This window comes from Urocampus carinirostris, chromosome 12, assembly GCF_059441175.1.
Source record: "Urocampus carinirostris isolate Australia breed hairy pipefish chromosome 12, RoL_Ucar_1.0, whole genome shotgun sequence".
NCBI classification, from domain to species: domain Eukaryota; kingdom Metazoa; phylum Chordata; class Actinopteri; order Syngnathiformes; family Syngnathidae; genus Urocampus; species Urocampus carinirostris.
In genome coordinates, this window is record NC_142360.1 from 39,182,445 (window position 1) to 39,197,713 (window position 15,269).

General features: G+C 41.1%; 1 protein-coding gene across 1 annotated transcript in view; it reads right to left on the reverse strand.

The window, feature by feature from the left end:
• plpp2b (phospholipid phosphatase 2b) overlaps positions 1-15,269 on the reverse strand; it is a 51,103-nt gene that overhangs the window by 13,843 nt on the left and 21,991 nt on the right. Inside the window, exons 2-4 of the mRNA XM_088350176.1 lie at positions 5,698-5,849; positions 3,943-4,205; positions 2,411-2,468 (exon numbers count right to left, since the gene is read on the reverse strand). Coding sequence (XP_088206302.1) covers positions 2,411-2,468; positions 3,943-4,205; positions 5,698-5,849 — 473 coding nt within the window. The remainder of the gene's footprint in view (positions 1-2,410; positions 2,469-3,942; positions 4,206-5,697; positions 5,850-15,269) is intronic.

Consider the following 15,269-nt stretch of genomic DNA (forward strand, 5'->3'; position numbering starts at 1 on the left):
AAGAAAATGTTTATATATTTGAATCAGATTTTGGTCCGGTTGAAAACATTCCATTTGAAAAACTCAAGTTTCGGATATGGAAAACAATAAAAAGGATGTTTACAGTATATCATGGATCCTCAGTCAAAACGGGCCAAAAAAATACGCATTCATTTTTATTGTGATGCATTCAATATTTTTAGTTCAAACAGTGTCTGAAACTCGTGACAAAAAGTTACAGGACACCAGGGCAGACAACTCTGAAAAGTCGCCTGCCCCATTTTTCACAACTTGAAACTCAATAAGACGACTCATCGCAAAAAAAAAAAAACATCGTTGCAAAGTGTTAAGGATTGATAAACAGAATATATAACAGAACAACACTTTAAAATTAGGTTTATTGTAAATTTACTGATAACATTCATTGCATGGATATGACATGGCTGTTTTCCATCTGCCATCGGTATGTACCTGTATTTCCTCATCTTCGTTCGTGCAATGTTTGCGTTGCGTCGTCTGCTACAAGCCACGTGAACTCCTCTTTCCACGGTGCTTTTAATGTACGTTTACGTTTTGTAGCGTCATCAATTTTGTTCGCTTCTTTTGATACGTTCTTCCGGGACTGAGGTTTTGGCTTGATTCCTAACCACTTCTCTATTTTTCTCGTCTTCTCTGTGCGTCTACTTTGGAAAATGATATGCAAATCAATCATATGCAAAGTATCTATCTATCTATCTACCTTATAACGCTCGGGAAAGTCCGGAAGCACAAAGTTATTCGATGCGGGCTTCTGATCGGCTACCGAGTATGCAAATTGCCAAACAAATCGATCGAAGATTTCGAAATCAGAATAAAGTTAACGTTTGATTTGAAAAACAAAAACAAAAACAAAAAAACGAAAGATTTTATCATTTTTCTTTCTTGGAAAAGTTATCAGCCACCCAGGCGGAGACGTTTTGTAAATTGTACCCCCGACGTAAAAGATGCACGCCTCGGGCAGACGTTATTTCAGACGCAGTTTCAAACAAATGTAAATATCAATAATGGGTTCTCATTTCTAAGAATTTCGAATATTGGATTCAAGACATTTTAATGCTGATGAAGGGCTCATTTTTAGAATAGCGAATTGAATGCCTTTTTAAGGATTCGCGGGAATCCTGCACATCACCGTTTTGATAGTTCCATTATTTCGGTTGTTATACTGCCAGGGAAGCAAATCGGTGATTTGCTAAAAAAGACATGATAAATGTGATCATATACAATACAAATCTCATTAATGTGCTCACATTTTTAATACTTTCGAAAATTGGATGTAATGCCAAATATTTACAGTAATTAATGCAATGACTTTTAAGACTTTAAGGACCCGCAGGAACCCTAGAGTACCTAAAACCACTTTTTAAAGGGGGGGTCTTCCAAAGTTACATGAGACAGGACGCTTCTCATATTTAACTCGAGTACCGACTATAAGTCGCCGTTTTTTTATAGCTTGGTGACGTATTTGTGAAATTATTAACACATTACCTGTATATTATTTCACATGTTATTTTCACTTTGAACCGCAAGAAGGCGCTCTAGGCCTACATTGATGTAATGTAAAGATCTTCTGCTTTTACATGCCCACACTTTGTGCACGTATATATCCAAATTCTTTTTTATCATTTGATCATTTTATCTTATTACTTTTCCTTTTTGTTTTTTTTATCTTTTATCTTACACAGGCTATATGTGCAAATGGAGCGCTGCGTCTAATTTTGTTAAAACAATATTTTCATCTCATTTTTTAACAATGATAATAAAGGTATATTCTATTCTATGTATAAGGCGCACTGAACTATAAGGCACATGTATTCAAAACTACAGTAAGAGCGACTCATTGTTCGGAAAATACAGTACTGTATTTTTTAAACTTTAAAGGCACACCAGATTATAAGGCACACATCCAAAAAATAGCTTTTGGTCATATATTTATCATGTATAAGGCGCACTGAACTATAAGGCACATGTAATCAAAACTACAGTAAGAGCGACTCATAGTCCGGAAAATACCATACTGTATTTTTTAAACTTTAAAGGCACACCAGATTATAAGGCGCACACCCAAAAAATAGCTTTTGGTCATATATTTATCATGTATAAGGCGCACTGAACTATAAGGCGGATGTAATTCAAACTACAGTAAGAGTGACTCATAGTCCGGAAAATACAGTACTGTATTTTTTAAACTTTAAAGGCACACCAGATTATAAGACACACACCCCAAAAATAGCTTTTGGTCAAATATGTTTCATGTATAAGGGGCACTGGACTATAAGCCTTCAACCCGTCATCCATTTTTTTTCTTGTCAGGTGATTTGTTCATTTTGTGATGTTTGTTGTGACACGATTGAAAAGGAAAAATCAAAAGGAGATGAGCATAAACGTTGCTTACCGCCAGGAAGAGCATGCAGTACATGCCGAAAGACGAGTGACCCGAGTAGAAGGACAACCTGGAACCACAAAAAAAAAGGAAAATCACAATCATCACTCCATCAAAATGGTGTACGAAAGGTAAATACAATTTAGTTTTTCCTTTACATCTACATTTATTTCCATCCATCCATTATCTACACAGCTTATCCTCAGTAGGGTCACGGGGGTGCTGGAGCCCATCCCAGCTATCTCTGGGCAGAGGGCAGGGGACACCCTGAACTGGTTGCCAATAAACTTGACATGCATGTTTTTGGAATGTGGGAGGAAACCGGAGTGTCCGGAGGAACCCACGCAAGCACTGGGAGAACATGCAAACTCCACACAGGAGGTTCGATCTCATGACCTCAGAACGGTGCCGCACAAGCGCTAACCACTGCGCCGCCGTGCTGCCATTTATTCTCAATATTATTTAAATGTGGGGCGCGTGGTTTGAGGTGCTGATAAAACCCTTGAAAGTTCAATGTGTTCTCCATGAAGTATGTGTTAAGATGCCCAAGTGAGTTCAAAGAGCCCTTGTGCTTTATTTTCCACTTTGCTGATCTGCTTTTGTCTCTGTTTGGGGCGGAACACATTGGAATGGAGGAATAGGGTTAGGGCGGGGTTTTCTATTCTATTTGTTAGTGTAGTGTGAAAATGGTGAAAGTACAAAAAGTAGAGTCCAAACTTCAACCCAAAAGCCTAAAAAAAGAAAGAAGAGTTCATTGGAGCGTGTCAAAGAAATGCACATACTTGCACGCGCATCGTGAACGAGCTTACTGAGGCTACAACACGGGTCTCAAACTCAAACGACCTGCCGGAGTTAGGGTCCGGGTGAGGTAGGGCCGATTTGGGTTTTCCACAAGAAAACTTATTAAAAAAAAAAAAAATCTACAGTTCTCCAATATCTTTAAAAAATGGTCCACAAAATAAGATCTAAAAAATAAAGAATTAATGTGAAAATAAATCAATGCGTAATAAATTAATCAACCATTTGCAAGGGCTGCCCTTGTATTAAAGGGACAGGGTGTCTTATTTGACCGCTGGATGTCGCCTTTATTGTGCCGTACAACTGAAAACGAGTGCTAAAAAGAAATATTGCAAACTACATAGACTTCAAGTGACCATACAAAAGCATGTTTCTTTTTTTTGCCCAGCCTCTTACAAAGAATTAGTAAAAAAGGAAATAAAAAAGACAAACAGGGGGAAAAGAAAAAAGAAAAAAAAAAAGAAAGGAAAATTACAAAGAAAAAAAGAAAAGAAAATATGACAAAAAAGAAAGGAAGAAGTTTGCATTTTTAAATACACACACTTGCTTGTCTGTGTTGTTGTAACGGGGCCGGAGCAGAGGGCACCCGCTCCCGATAGTGCGGTGCGCCATGTATTGTGTTAAATACAAAAATCGAACCACTGCTCCACACTGTACATTTTTATACTCAACCTATTTAAGTCAACAACACAGAATCCCTGGCTGCACGGTTTCTCATTGTTGGTAAATACACAGGATGGTTTTACCTGGACTCGGTGACGTCCTGAGGATTGCCCGTACAGTTGATGGTCTGCATGTATCCCGTGCAGACTTTGGGCGCGCACACGGCCATGAAGTTTGGCCTGGGCCGGCCGATGGTGTATTTGGCCAAGTCGGTGAGCGATTGGCTGACGGCGGCGCCAAACAGGAAGGTACCCACCACCTTATAAAGGGCGGCCACGTACTGGTTGAAGTCGGAATTGGAGTAGATCCGTTTGCTGTACACCAGATACGCTTCTCCCGATGAAATCTGGATAAAGACAACAGAGTTCATGGCCAAATTCAAGCACTTCCAAGGCCAGTTTCTCAATTTTTCCTCTTTCTTTCAAGGAAGGAATCCAGCGCTGATCTAAAGAACGTTTTTTTGTTGATGACTAAATCCAAGTTGCTATGTGGCTGCTGAAATGAAATGAAACGATCTGCATTTCTATAGCGCTTTTCAAGTCAATGACTTCCCAAAGCGCTTTACAATGTGCTCCACATTTCCCAATAGCGGCCTTGCAGCCATGTAAGGCGCTAACCTGCTTATTGGGGGTATTAGGGGTTCAGTGTCTTACCCAAGGACACTTCGACATGTAACACGGACGAGCCGGGATTCGAACTGGGATCCCTTGATCCCAAGACGAGCGCTTTACCTCCTGAGCTACTGCTGCCCCCGCTGCTAGCACATACTCTGTGTTATTTTGAGCTGTACCTATTTATGATCTACAGTCTTTACGCTGCTATAAACTGACATGAATTCTGCCATTCTGCTTCAACAATAGTTAGTCTCACTTGTTTACAAACACGGAAAGGGCTTTATAGGTTTTGGGTAATAATAGATTTCAATATGGAAGACAGATAAAAGAAAGTACTGTATGTGTAAAATGCAGAAAAATGAGACAAATTTGAACTTGGGATCCCAGTTCGAATCCCAGCTCGTCTGTGTTACATGTCGAAGTGTCCTTGGGTAAGACACTGAACCCCTAATACCCCCAATAAGCAGGTTAGCGCCTTACATGGCTGCAAGGCCGCTATTGGGAAATGTGGAGCACATTGTTAAGCGCTTTGGGAAGTCATTGACTTGAAAACCGCGATAGAAATGCAGATTATTTCATACGGGTGGATGCTAACGAGTACATGCTGATAGATGCCAGCTAACGACTTTCTCAAGGTTTCTTCATTATCCTCATGTTGAGGTTTTGAGTTTTTCCTTGCTCTCATGTAGGTTCTAGATCAGGGGATGGTGTCATAAATCAGGGTTGGTTAGGGTTACTTTAACTTGATTACTTTCAATTACTTTTGGATGACTCCAATACCAAATATGCTGATAAAAGACAAAAGAAACTAAATATGAATAAAATTACTAAATTTTGTGCAGGCTCGGGGAGTAACGGAATACATGGAACGGCAAAAATGATGTTGGCAAGCTTTTTGGATTTCTTTTCATTTTGTTTCCGTCGCATTTTATGTTCGTTTTGCCGGAGATCAAAGAGATCAAAGCCAGGAGAGAAAGCTTACCGCGTGTTGTGAGTCATCATTTGATTCATATTTAGTTTATTTTGTCTTTTATTAGCATATTTGGTATTGGAGTCCTCCAAAAGTCATTGAAAGTAATCCAGTTAAAGTAACACTACCCAACCCTGGTCATAATAGTCTGTCGTTTGCAACAGTCTGTGCAGCCCTTTGAGACTCCTCGTGATTAAGGGCTATACAAATAAACATGACTTGACTTGTTACAGGAAGACGAGCAGAAAACGTACAATGACGACGGTGCAGGAGATGGTGACGGCGGCCAGCATGGCGTGGCTGATGGTGTCGGTTTTCAGCGGGTATTGGATGCTTTCGTCGTCGCAGTAAACGCCCCTCTGGTAAGGTTTGTAGACGATGGTCATGATGATGAAGGGCAGTGCCGCTGCAGTTGAGAAAAAAAAAAGGAGTATTCATCTCATCTCATTAGCCGTACCGCTTATCCTCAGTAGGGTCGCGGGGGTGCTGGAGCCCATCCCAGCAATCATCGGGCAGTGGGCAGGGGACACCCTGAACTGGTTGCCAGCCAATCGCAGGGCACACAGGGACAGACAACTCACTCATTCACACCTAAGGACAATTTGGACCGGCCAATTCACCTGAAATGCATGTTTTTGGAACGTGGGAGGAAACCGGAGTGCCCGGAGGAAACCCACGCAAGCACAGGGAGAACATACAAACTCCGCACAGGAAGTCTGGAGCTGGATTTGAACCCACGCAGGAGGTTCCCATAACATGAACTGTGCCGCACAAGCGCTAACCACTGCGCCGCCGTGCTGCCCCAGGAGTATTCATATTTTTGGAAATCCAATTTGAGAGTAATCATCGCAATGAAGGAGACAAATACATCAAATATTGTAGTGAAAATCAAGTGCACGTAACTCAAAATCATAATAAAATGTTTTGAGTACCAATCAACTCAGAATTGATCAAATATGTATTTTAATGACAATATCCTTATCAGTGTGAAAACTATATTTGCGGTTTTTGCGGTTAATGGGGACCAAGACTACCCGCAAAAACTAAAAATCCGCGAAATAGCGGCGCCCCTTCAAAAATGCTTAAAAAAACCTATACAGTATACCCCCCCCTGTATACAGTACACCATATATAATACGGGTAGAGAGAGAGAGAGAGTGAAATTCATGTTATAAAAAAAAAAAAGTAAAATATGTTGTATGTACACTGAATAGGACTGCGGCGAAACCACTACGAACCATTCAGTATGATTGCATTAACCGCTCTCAACCACATCGCAGTTTATTTCGCTTGTTAACACTACCGCTTACATATTGAAAATAAAAACAGTCAAAATGTGATATTTGATGAGTGTTTGCGAAGCGTTTTGGGAAACAACAGTTAAAAAACTGGTCTGTGTTCATTTTAATGAAAATGAAAGAGCTACCTTCTGACAATAACAACATACTTTAGCTAGCGGCATTGAACGGCTTTTACAACAAATACACGAAACCGCACACAATTAGCCGTGTTTAGGTCGTACAAATAACCGCTCGCTTTTGGTATAATAAAGTCAAACTTGAGATGAAACGTGACAGAATAGAATATACTTAGGTCGCGTCGCCGAGTTCCTCCTTGATAAACTAAGCGCCACATAAGAAGGGGGTGAGGTGGGAGGAGTTGAAGGAGGGGGGGGGGCGGCAATGACTAAGCATTGTGTCAGGGCCTCCCCCTCCCCTTCACAATAAGAGTGTCCACACTGTTTCCTCAGTTGACATAAGCTCGCGCTTAATGGCGTCAAGTCAATAAATGCTTTTATTGAGAAGGTAAGGCATATTTTTTAGACCCGCGAAGCTCTGAACCCGCAAAAGTGGAACCGCAAACTAGCAAGGTTCCACTGTAATTAGTTTTTAACCAGAGTCTTGAAATATATACTAAAAAAATACTACAATGAAGTCTTGATAAAAGAAAAACCTTTTTTTCTTAACAGATTTCGAAGCGGAGAAACAATATGTACACATATACAATAGAATTCAATCCATCCATGATCTGCACCATTTATCCTCAGTAGGGCTGCGGGGGTGCTGGAGCCCATCCCAGCTATCTTCAGGCAGTGGACAGGGGACACCCCGAACTCGTCGCAGGGTACACAGGGACAGACAATTCCTTCGCCCATTTCCATCTATTTATGTCAGTTTATAGCAGCCCATCGACACAAAAAGATCAAAAATAATGGATGGGAATAGTTCAAACGTGCACAAAGTATATGCAAGCAGCAAGATAGCGACTTAAAAAAAAAATGTTCTTTTGCATTTCTTCCTTTGTGGGTACTGGAAAACTTGACAGTGCTCGACTTAGGTCATGGAAAAGGTGTGCAAACAATGTGTAAAACAATTTCAATTCAATTTCTGCTGGGAGCTGCTCAAAAATGATCAGTGGACTGAAAACGGCCCTAAGGTCATAAGTTGGACTATTTTACACCGTCTTACTTGCGTTGCCAATATATTTTTATAATATCAATTTAGCTGTGAAAAGTGATGGGTCCCTGGGACTCGCATGCTCAAAAATTTATGGGTCCCAACAGAGATCGATGGCTCCCCAAAATTTAGTCTTATCCAGGTTGAAATTGTAAATCGGCGACAAATATATAATAAAAATCTATATATTCATTCAGTTTTAATCATCACAGTTTATTGGTAATACAAATCAGTTATCACTTCAAGATGTTTCAGTTCACAACAATATTGTACATTATACAAAATATTATTGCTGAAATCATTATATGAATCTATATTTTCATTCAGTTTTATCCATCACACTTAATTGGTAATAGAAAGCATTTATCACTTCAGATTTTTCAGTTCACAATATTGTACACTATACAAAATAATATTGCTGAAATATTTATATATTCATGCAGTTTTAATCATCACAGTTAATTGGTAATACAAAGCAGTTATCACTTCAAATTTTTCAGTTCATATATTCTTTGTGGTTTGCTGTCCCGCCATAGTTGTAATGCCTTCTCAAAGTCCAATCCATTATCATCCTCCTCATAGCGTCACCAGGAATAGAATTGAGTCCATTTGGGCAGTAAAGTCCTTTTCTTGCTCGGAGTATTCTTTTGTTTATTTTCTTTGGTCGAATCGTTCGCTTCAACACGCGTGTTTTCCTTGCCTTCGCGGTCATCTGATGAATTTCTCCACTGTTTTTTTGTGCCGGAATTATTGCCGTTGTTACCACTTTCTGTGTTATGTTTCGACTTATTACCGACACTGAAGAAATTACCAATTATTTGTTGATTTGCACCTAATACCAACGTTTTTTTCGGAGGCATACTTCTCTTTCCCTCGACAACCGCCACAACAATGACGTCATCTCGAAGATGGGTGCGAGACCAAAACAACAATGGCGGATCTGCCTGACGAAAAGTTTGGAGTGCGGTAAATCTTTGTTTAAAAAAATGTTATCGGATAATGAGGACAATTTTGTGTCAAAAAAGTTGCGTCCCGGGGACGCACGTTGATTTGACCCAATGCGTCCCCAGCAAAAATGATGCGTCTAGGACAGGAGAACACTGTAATATACGCATGAACTTTTCTTGAAGAAGTGGTTCAAATGATGCATAGCTGTTTTGACTAAAAGACTTATTGTCTGTTGAGCGTGACCTATCCGAGCAAAGCCGAAGTGCATCGCCGCAAGGTTTCCCCCGTGACACCATCAAACCCCATAAAGGACTCATTGTTTGCTCTCCTTGAGCTCCTGTTTTGCTCTTTTGGTCTCGATAGCGTCTGAGGGACGCTCGTGCTTTGTCCCTAATCAAATGTCAGCAGACAAACACAGAACAGACGTTTATTTTCAGGGCCATTTTTTTTTTAAGATTATGATGATCTCTCTGAAAGGATATTATAGTAGACCTGAGGAATAAGACATCCACCTGTTCTGGGGTGGCGATTGTAAGATGAAAGTCCTGTATTGAAACTAGCTAATGCGTTTGAAAATCCTTTGATGTACCGTATTTTCCGCACTATAAGGCGCACCGAGTTATGGGGCGAACCCCGAAAAAATAGTTTTTGGTCTTATATTTGACATACATAAGACGCACCGGATTATAAGGCGCTACAATGGGAACGTGGACAAAACAGTCAGATAGTTCAGTCCAACTTATTACCCCCTTAACATTCCCAAAGCTTGCAAAGAAGCAAATACGTGTCTCCGACATGTACGGAAACAGTGTCTGTACGATGTCACCAATCACTCAAATGCATCGTTCCAAATATCATTCAGATGGTTAAAGTCTTGGGATTCAAGAAATGCCAACCATTCCTTAGTTTCTATTTTCTTTTTCGCTCGCAACTTTACTGTGCATATGACAATAAACACTTGGAATTGAGTTGAATTTCAAAATAGACACTCCATTCCATCAATTATCTGCACCGCTTATCACAGAAACATCAAGTTCAGTCTGAAACAAGATACAGGGAAAATATATAGCCGGAGTAGCTCACCGAAGTCGTTGTGTTCAATAATAATGTGGAAACATGGTCCTCATATCCGTGAGTGTAGTAAATCCAGGAGAGTATTTAGAAATACAGTACAGAATAGTAAAATACTGTTTTCTCTATGCCGTCAACCCAACTTGCTATTCACATTCATCTTTTCGGCCAATTGCAGGCTTTGTTTTGCGCCTTTAGCCTATGCGAGCCTGTAAATGATAAAAAGGATCCGCCCCCTTAACCTCCGAATAACTTTAGCCAATAGTGATCGATTCAAATGATGATTGACACATTGGTTAGCCAATGAAAGGCCGGTAAATAAATCCCAGCATACACCGCGGACTACTTTGCGTTCAGGGGAGAATCTAGTCGGCGGCTACTGCATTAGTTGCAAGACTTTGCGACTTAAGATTGATCCATAAATAAGGCGCACTGTATTACAAGGCACATGGTCAGCTTTTGAAAACAAATAAAGGCTTTTAGGTGCGCCTTATAGTGCGGAAAATACGGTAACTTGCTTTTGAGCTGGTCCAGTGGAGTTAGCGAGTGAATGAAGAGAGAGGAGGAAAAGGAGGATTCAAATGAATATGCCCTTCAAAGATTTTGTTGGTTAAATTGCTCTCTTATGTTTAATAATCGACCCGACTGTTGATTGGTTACATACTTTAGCAAAGGTAACCATTTGTGTGCTCTCTTCATATTTATTGATATTAGCAAGCCGTTTCCACAATTAGCATGTTTTTGCTTCTCTCCTTAGCATCACTCTGAGACCTGGGTCCCATTGAGAAAAAATACAGTACAAAAAGTTAGGGATCTCACGAGTTTCTTTTACTTTTAAAAGGAAATTTTGAGACATATGCATATGAATAACCTATACTTTTTGTGGACAAATTTCTCTGTATTATTTGTAATTGCAACATCCTTTGCCTGGTAATCCTGAAAGGGGGATTACCACATGTGTGGTCCCTTCTCAAGGTTTCTTCATTTTCCTCATGTTGAGGTTTTTGAGTTTTTCCTTGCCCTCATGTTGTTTCCAGATCAGGGGATGGTGTCATAATAGTCTGAAATAATAGTCTGTGCAATAACCTGTGCAGCCCTTTGAGACTCTTTGTGATTAAGGGCTATACAAATAAAAATGACTTGACTTGACTAGACAAAACAGACTGATTACAACTTCAAACTATGCAGAAATGCTTTTAGGCGTATTTGATTGTCTGGTGACACCGTAAAGACACGGGTTTATCAACAGTCTGACGGGTCGCCGTCGTAACGTTAAGGGGTTAAAAGCTCGAATGCTTTTTGTCCAGTAAAGGACTTGGCGTTTTGTATATTTTTGTATTCCAATTATTTATGCGTTGAAATAAACCAATAGAACTGTATTACAATTCTTAACATGCTACCCCACCATGTTTTTTTTCCTTATCACATCTTATGTTTTGTGTCCGGTCAGCACGGCGGCGCAGTGGTTAGCATGTGTGTGGCACAGATCTAAGGTCTTGGGAACCTCCTGTGTGGGTTCAAATCCAGCTACCGGACTTCCTGTGCTGAGTTTGTATGTTCTCCCCGTGCTTGCGTGGGTTTCCTCCGGGCACTCCGGTTTCCTCCCACATTCCAAAAACATGCATTTCAGGTGGATTGCCCGGTCCCAATTGTCCCTAGGTGTGAATGAGCGAGCGAGTTGTCTGTCCCTGTGTGCCCTGCGATTGGCTGGCAACCAGTTCAGGGTGTCCCCTGCCCACTGCCCGATGATTGCTGGGATGGGCTCCAGCACCCCCCGTGACCCTACTGAGGGTAAGCGGTGCAGCTAGTGAGATGAGATGAGATGTTTTGTGTCCTAAAATCTTTAGTACTGTATGTTAAAAGTTCTGAGTTCTAAAGCTTCACCATACGGATTGGTGCGAGGGTGGAGTTCCTAGAAGCCGGGATGTTTATTTTTCTTTGCTCTTGGCGGTGTTTTAATCAATGCATTCTTTCCCCCTTTCCTTCCCCTTTTCATCGCGTCAGCCGCACAGCAGTTGCGGAAAGAATGGGAGGGCTCCGTTTCATAGAGGAATTCAGATTGGAGGGTCACGCCGAGTTGCTTTTCTTGCTCTGGCATTTCCTGTCAGCTCTCGTGATGGTTTCCATTTTCGAGCTTCCTTTGGACTTTTATCGGGAATAACGGCACAAATACACTATGATTGGCGGTGTTTTCTGTCTGTCAGACAGTTTAGGGGGGGTCCGGGTGGCTTGCCCCCGCAATCTTTAACCTCTCATACAAAAATTATTATGCAGCGCACACGAATTGAAATGATCAAAAAACGTATCAAATATAGTCAAGTCATTTTTATTTGTATAGCCCTTAATCACAAAGATTCTCAAAGGGCTTCACAGGTTATTACACAGACTATTTTTTCAGACTATTATTACACCATCCCCTGATCTGGAACCAACATGAGGGCAAGGAAAAAAACTCAAAAACCTCAAAATGAGGAAAATGAAGAAACCTTGAGAATATAGGAAAACGTATCCATCAAAAGACAGGTCTGTTATTGTAGAGCGCGACAGATTAGTGTTTACAAACACGAAAAGGGCTCTAAAGGCGATGGGTAATAATTGAGTTCAATACGATGGGCAAAAAAAAGTACTGATGCATATAAATTGGCCTCATTTTAATGATATTAATTGCACCGAAGCAGAGTGCATTCGATCTTTCAAGCATAGAGACTGCTCAGGTGTTGTTCCAGCAGCTTTTAAGTCCGCTGTTGTTAAACCTACTCTTGATCAACCCAACCTTGACCCAGAAAACTTAGGTCATAACAGACCTGAGTCACACCTAACGTTTCTTTCTAAAGTACTTGAAAAGGTTGTGGCACAGCAGCTGAATGATTTTAAGAATAATCTTTTTGAATCCATGCAATCTGGATACAGAGCTAACCGCTCTACCGAGACAGCCCTGATTAAGGTAACCAATGATCTTCTACTGGCAATGGATGCCGGTGCTTCATCACTCTTGCTGCTGCTGGACCCTAGTGCTGCTTTTGACACTGTGGACCATAATATCTTACAAGGACAGTTGGAAAAATGGATTGGTCTCTCAGGAACCGTCCTATTACGGTTCAGATCCTACCTCTCAGATAAGACGCAATGTGTCAAATAGGGTGCAATGACATCTGAGCCCTTCAGTGTTACCTGTGGTGTTCCGCAGGGTTCAGTACTTGGCCCCCTTCCTTTCAGCATTGACGTGCTTCCATGAGGTGATAATATTCGCAAGTATAATATCAGTTTCCATTGCTACGCAGATGACACTCAACTATATCTTCCAATGGAGGAATCGGCCACACTAAACAGTGGAAATTTGGAGGCCTGGAGATTGATGTCCCTTAACTTCTTGTGCCTTAACTCTGAAAAGACCGAAATGTTAGTTATTGGTCCTTCTAAATGTCATGACTTGTTCTCAAAATCTGGTCTGAATATTGACAAATGTAATATCACCCAGAGGGACTCAGTCAAAAATGTAGGTGACCCCAATCATACATCTTCGCAACATTGCTAAAATTCCCCCTTAATTGTCTCAGTCTGTGGAAATTATAATTAATGCGTTTGTGACCTCCCATCTCAATGACTACTACTCTCCCGCCCCCCGAAGTCCAAAATCAAGAGCCTTCAGCGGGCACAAAATGCTGCAGCGAGGCTTTTAAGACAAGAAAGTTGGATCACATGACCCAGATTTGAGCTAACCTGCATTGGCTCCCTGTTAGCTTAATATGTGATTCTAAGCTTCTGTTGCTAGTATACAAAATTATGCATGGACTTGCTCCTTCTTATCTTTTAGATTTTGTTTCCCTTTATGTTCCTGTCTGGAGCCTTCCTCCTGAAAATGCTGGTCTACTAGTGATCCCAAGAGCCAAGAAGAAATCTGCAGGTCAGAGAGCGTCTCCATTGGGTCGTGGTGCTGTGTATTTCTCTGAATTCTGAGATTCCATCTGCAACCTCAGTGGAACCGTTTCAACCTAGGCTTAAAACACACTTCTATTATATAGCTCATGCAATACAAACAAACATGACTTGACCGATCTGTCGCTTTTTACTTGTTTTAATTTTGCGTGTTTTTCAGAGGATCTGTGTCTAAATTAGGGTGTTTCTTAGAGCGTTCCAATGATATTTTGGCATGACTTATTTCAGTGACTGGTGACATCGTGAAATCACGAGTTTAGAGTGTGTGGAAAAAGTAGCGGTTAATGACCTATGCGACTATATGTGACCAAGCAAGCTGAAGACGAAGAGCTAGCAAAACCGCCTAGCAAGGACTCCATCATGCGGCTGGCATTCAAAAAACATATAAACAATGTTTTGTTAAAAGAAACCACAGTGCTGACTGCATTTTGACATATATTAGCGCCACAGGACTTTGCAGCAAACATCCCCTCCACCCATCAGTCGTCTCGTTTTCCGTAAATGTTTGCTTTAGCGCCGCCAGCTTCCTGTTAGCGCCACAATGTACAGTAGAAAGCTCCGACGCGACCTCCCGCCTGCAGGTAGGCCCGACGGGGAATTTCCGCCGTCGATTTTGGATGCTAACCCCCCCAAGCTCTGCATCCTCCGTCTCCAGCTGGCTAGCGAGGACGCAGACCCGTCAGACGGGTCATAAAACGATACCGGAGCGGCCCGATTTTGCTTTCTGACGCTTTTTCGTGAGCACCAAAAAATGACTTCAGATATTTCCAGACTGCTGACCGTGGAACTGTCTTCTGTCAAAACATGACATCAGCCAACACTAATGTGGCCCGTTTGCCTTGAAACACAACGCTTTTTAGCACATCATTTATTAAAATGCGCCCTTGCCAGTTGGCCAGCGCTGTTTATTAGCTTTTTAAAAGCATTGTAAATGTCAGGGGAAAATTACGACCGCATCTAAAAATAATTCACGTTTTTCTGTAGAATAAATAGTCTCGTCTCGCGTCATCTCCACGAAAGGCACTATTTACCCTTTTTCCAGAATATAAAATTGTCCAAGTCAAGTCAAGTTTATTTGTGACACTCTTAATCACAAAGAGTCTCAAAGGGCTGCACAGACCACAAATTATTGCAAACCACAGACTATCAAGACACCATCCCCTGATCTAAAACCTACATGAGGGCAAGGAAAAACTCAAAAACCTCAACATGAGGAAAATTAAACCTTGAGAAGGCCCAGTCTCAAAGAGCCGCACTGACCACAGACTATAGCAAACTACAGACTATTATGACACCACCCCCTGATCTAAAACCGACACGAGGGCAAGGAAAAACTCAAAAACCTCAACATGAGGAAAATGAAAAAAAACCTTGAGAAGGGACCGCACATGAGGTAATCCCCCTTTCAGGCTGAA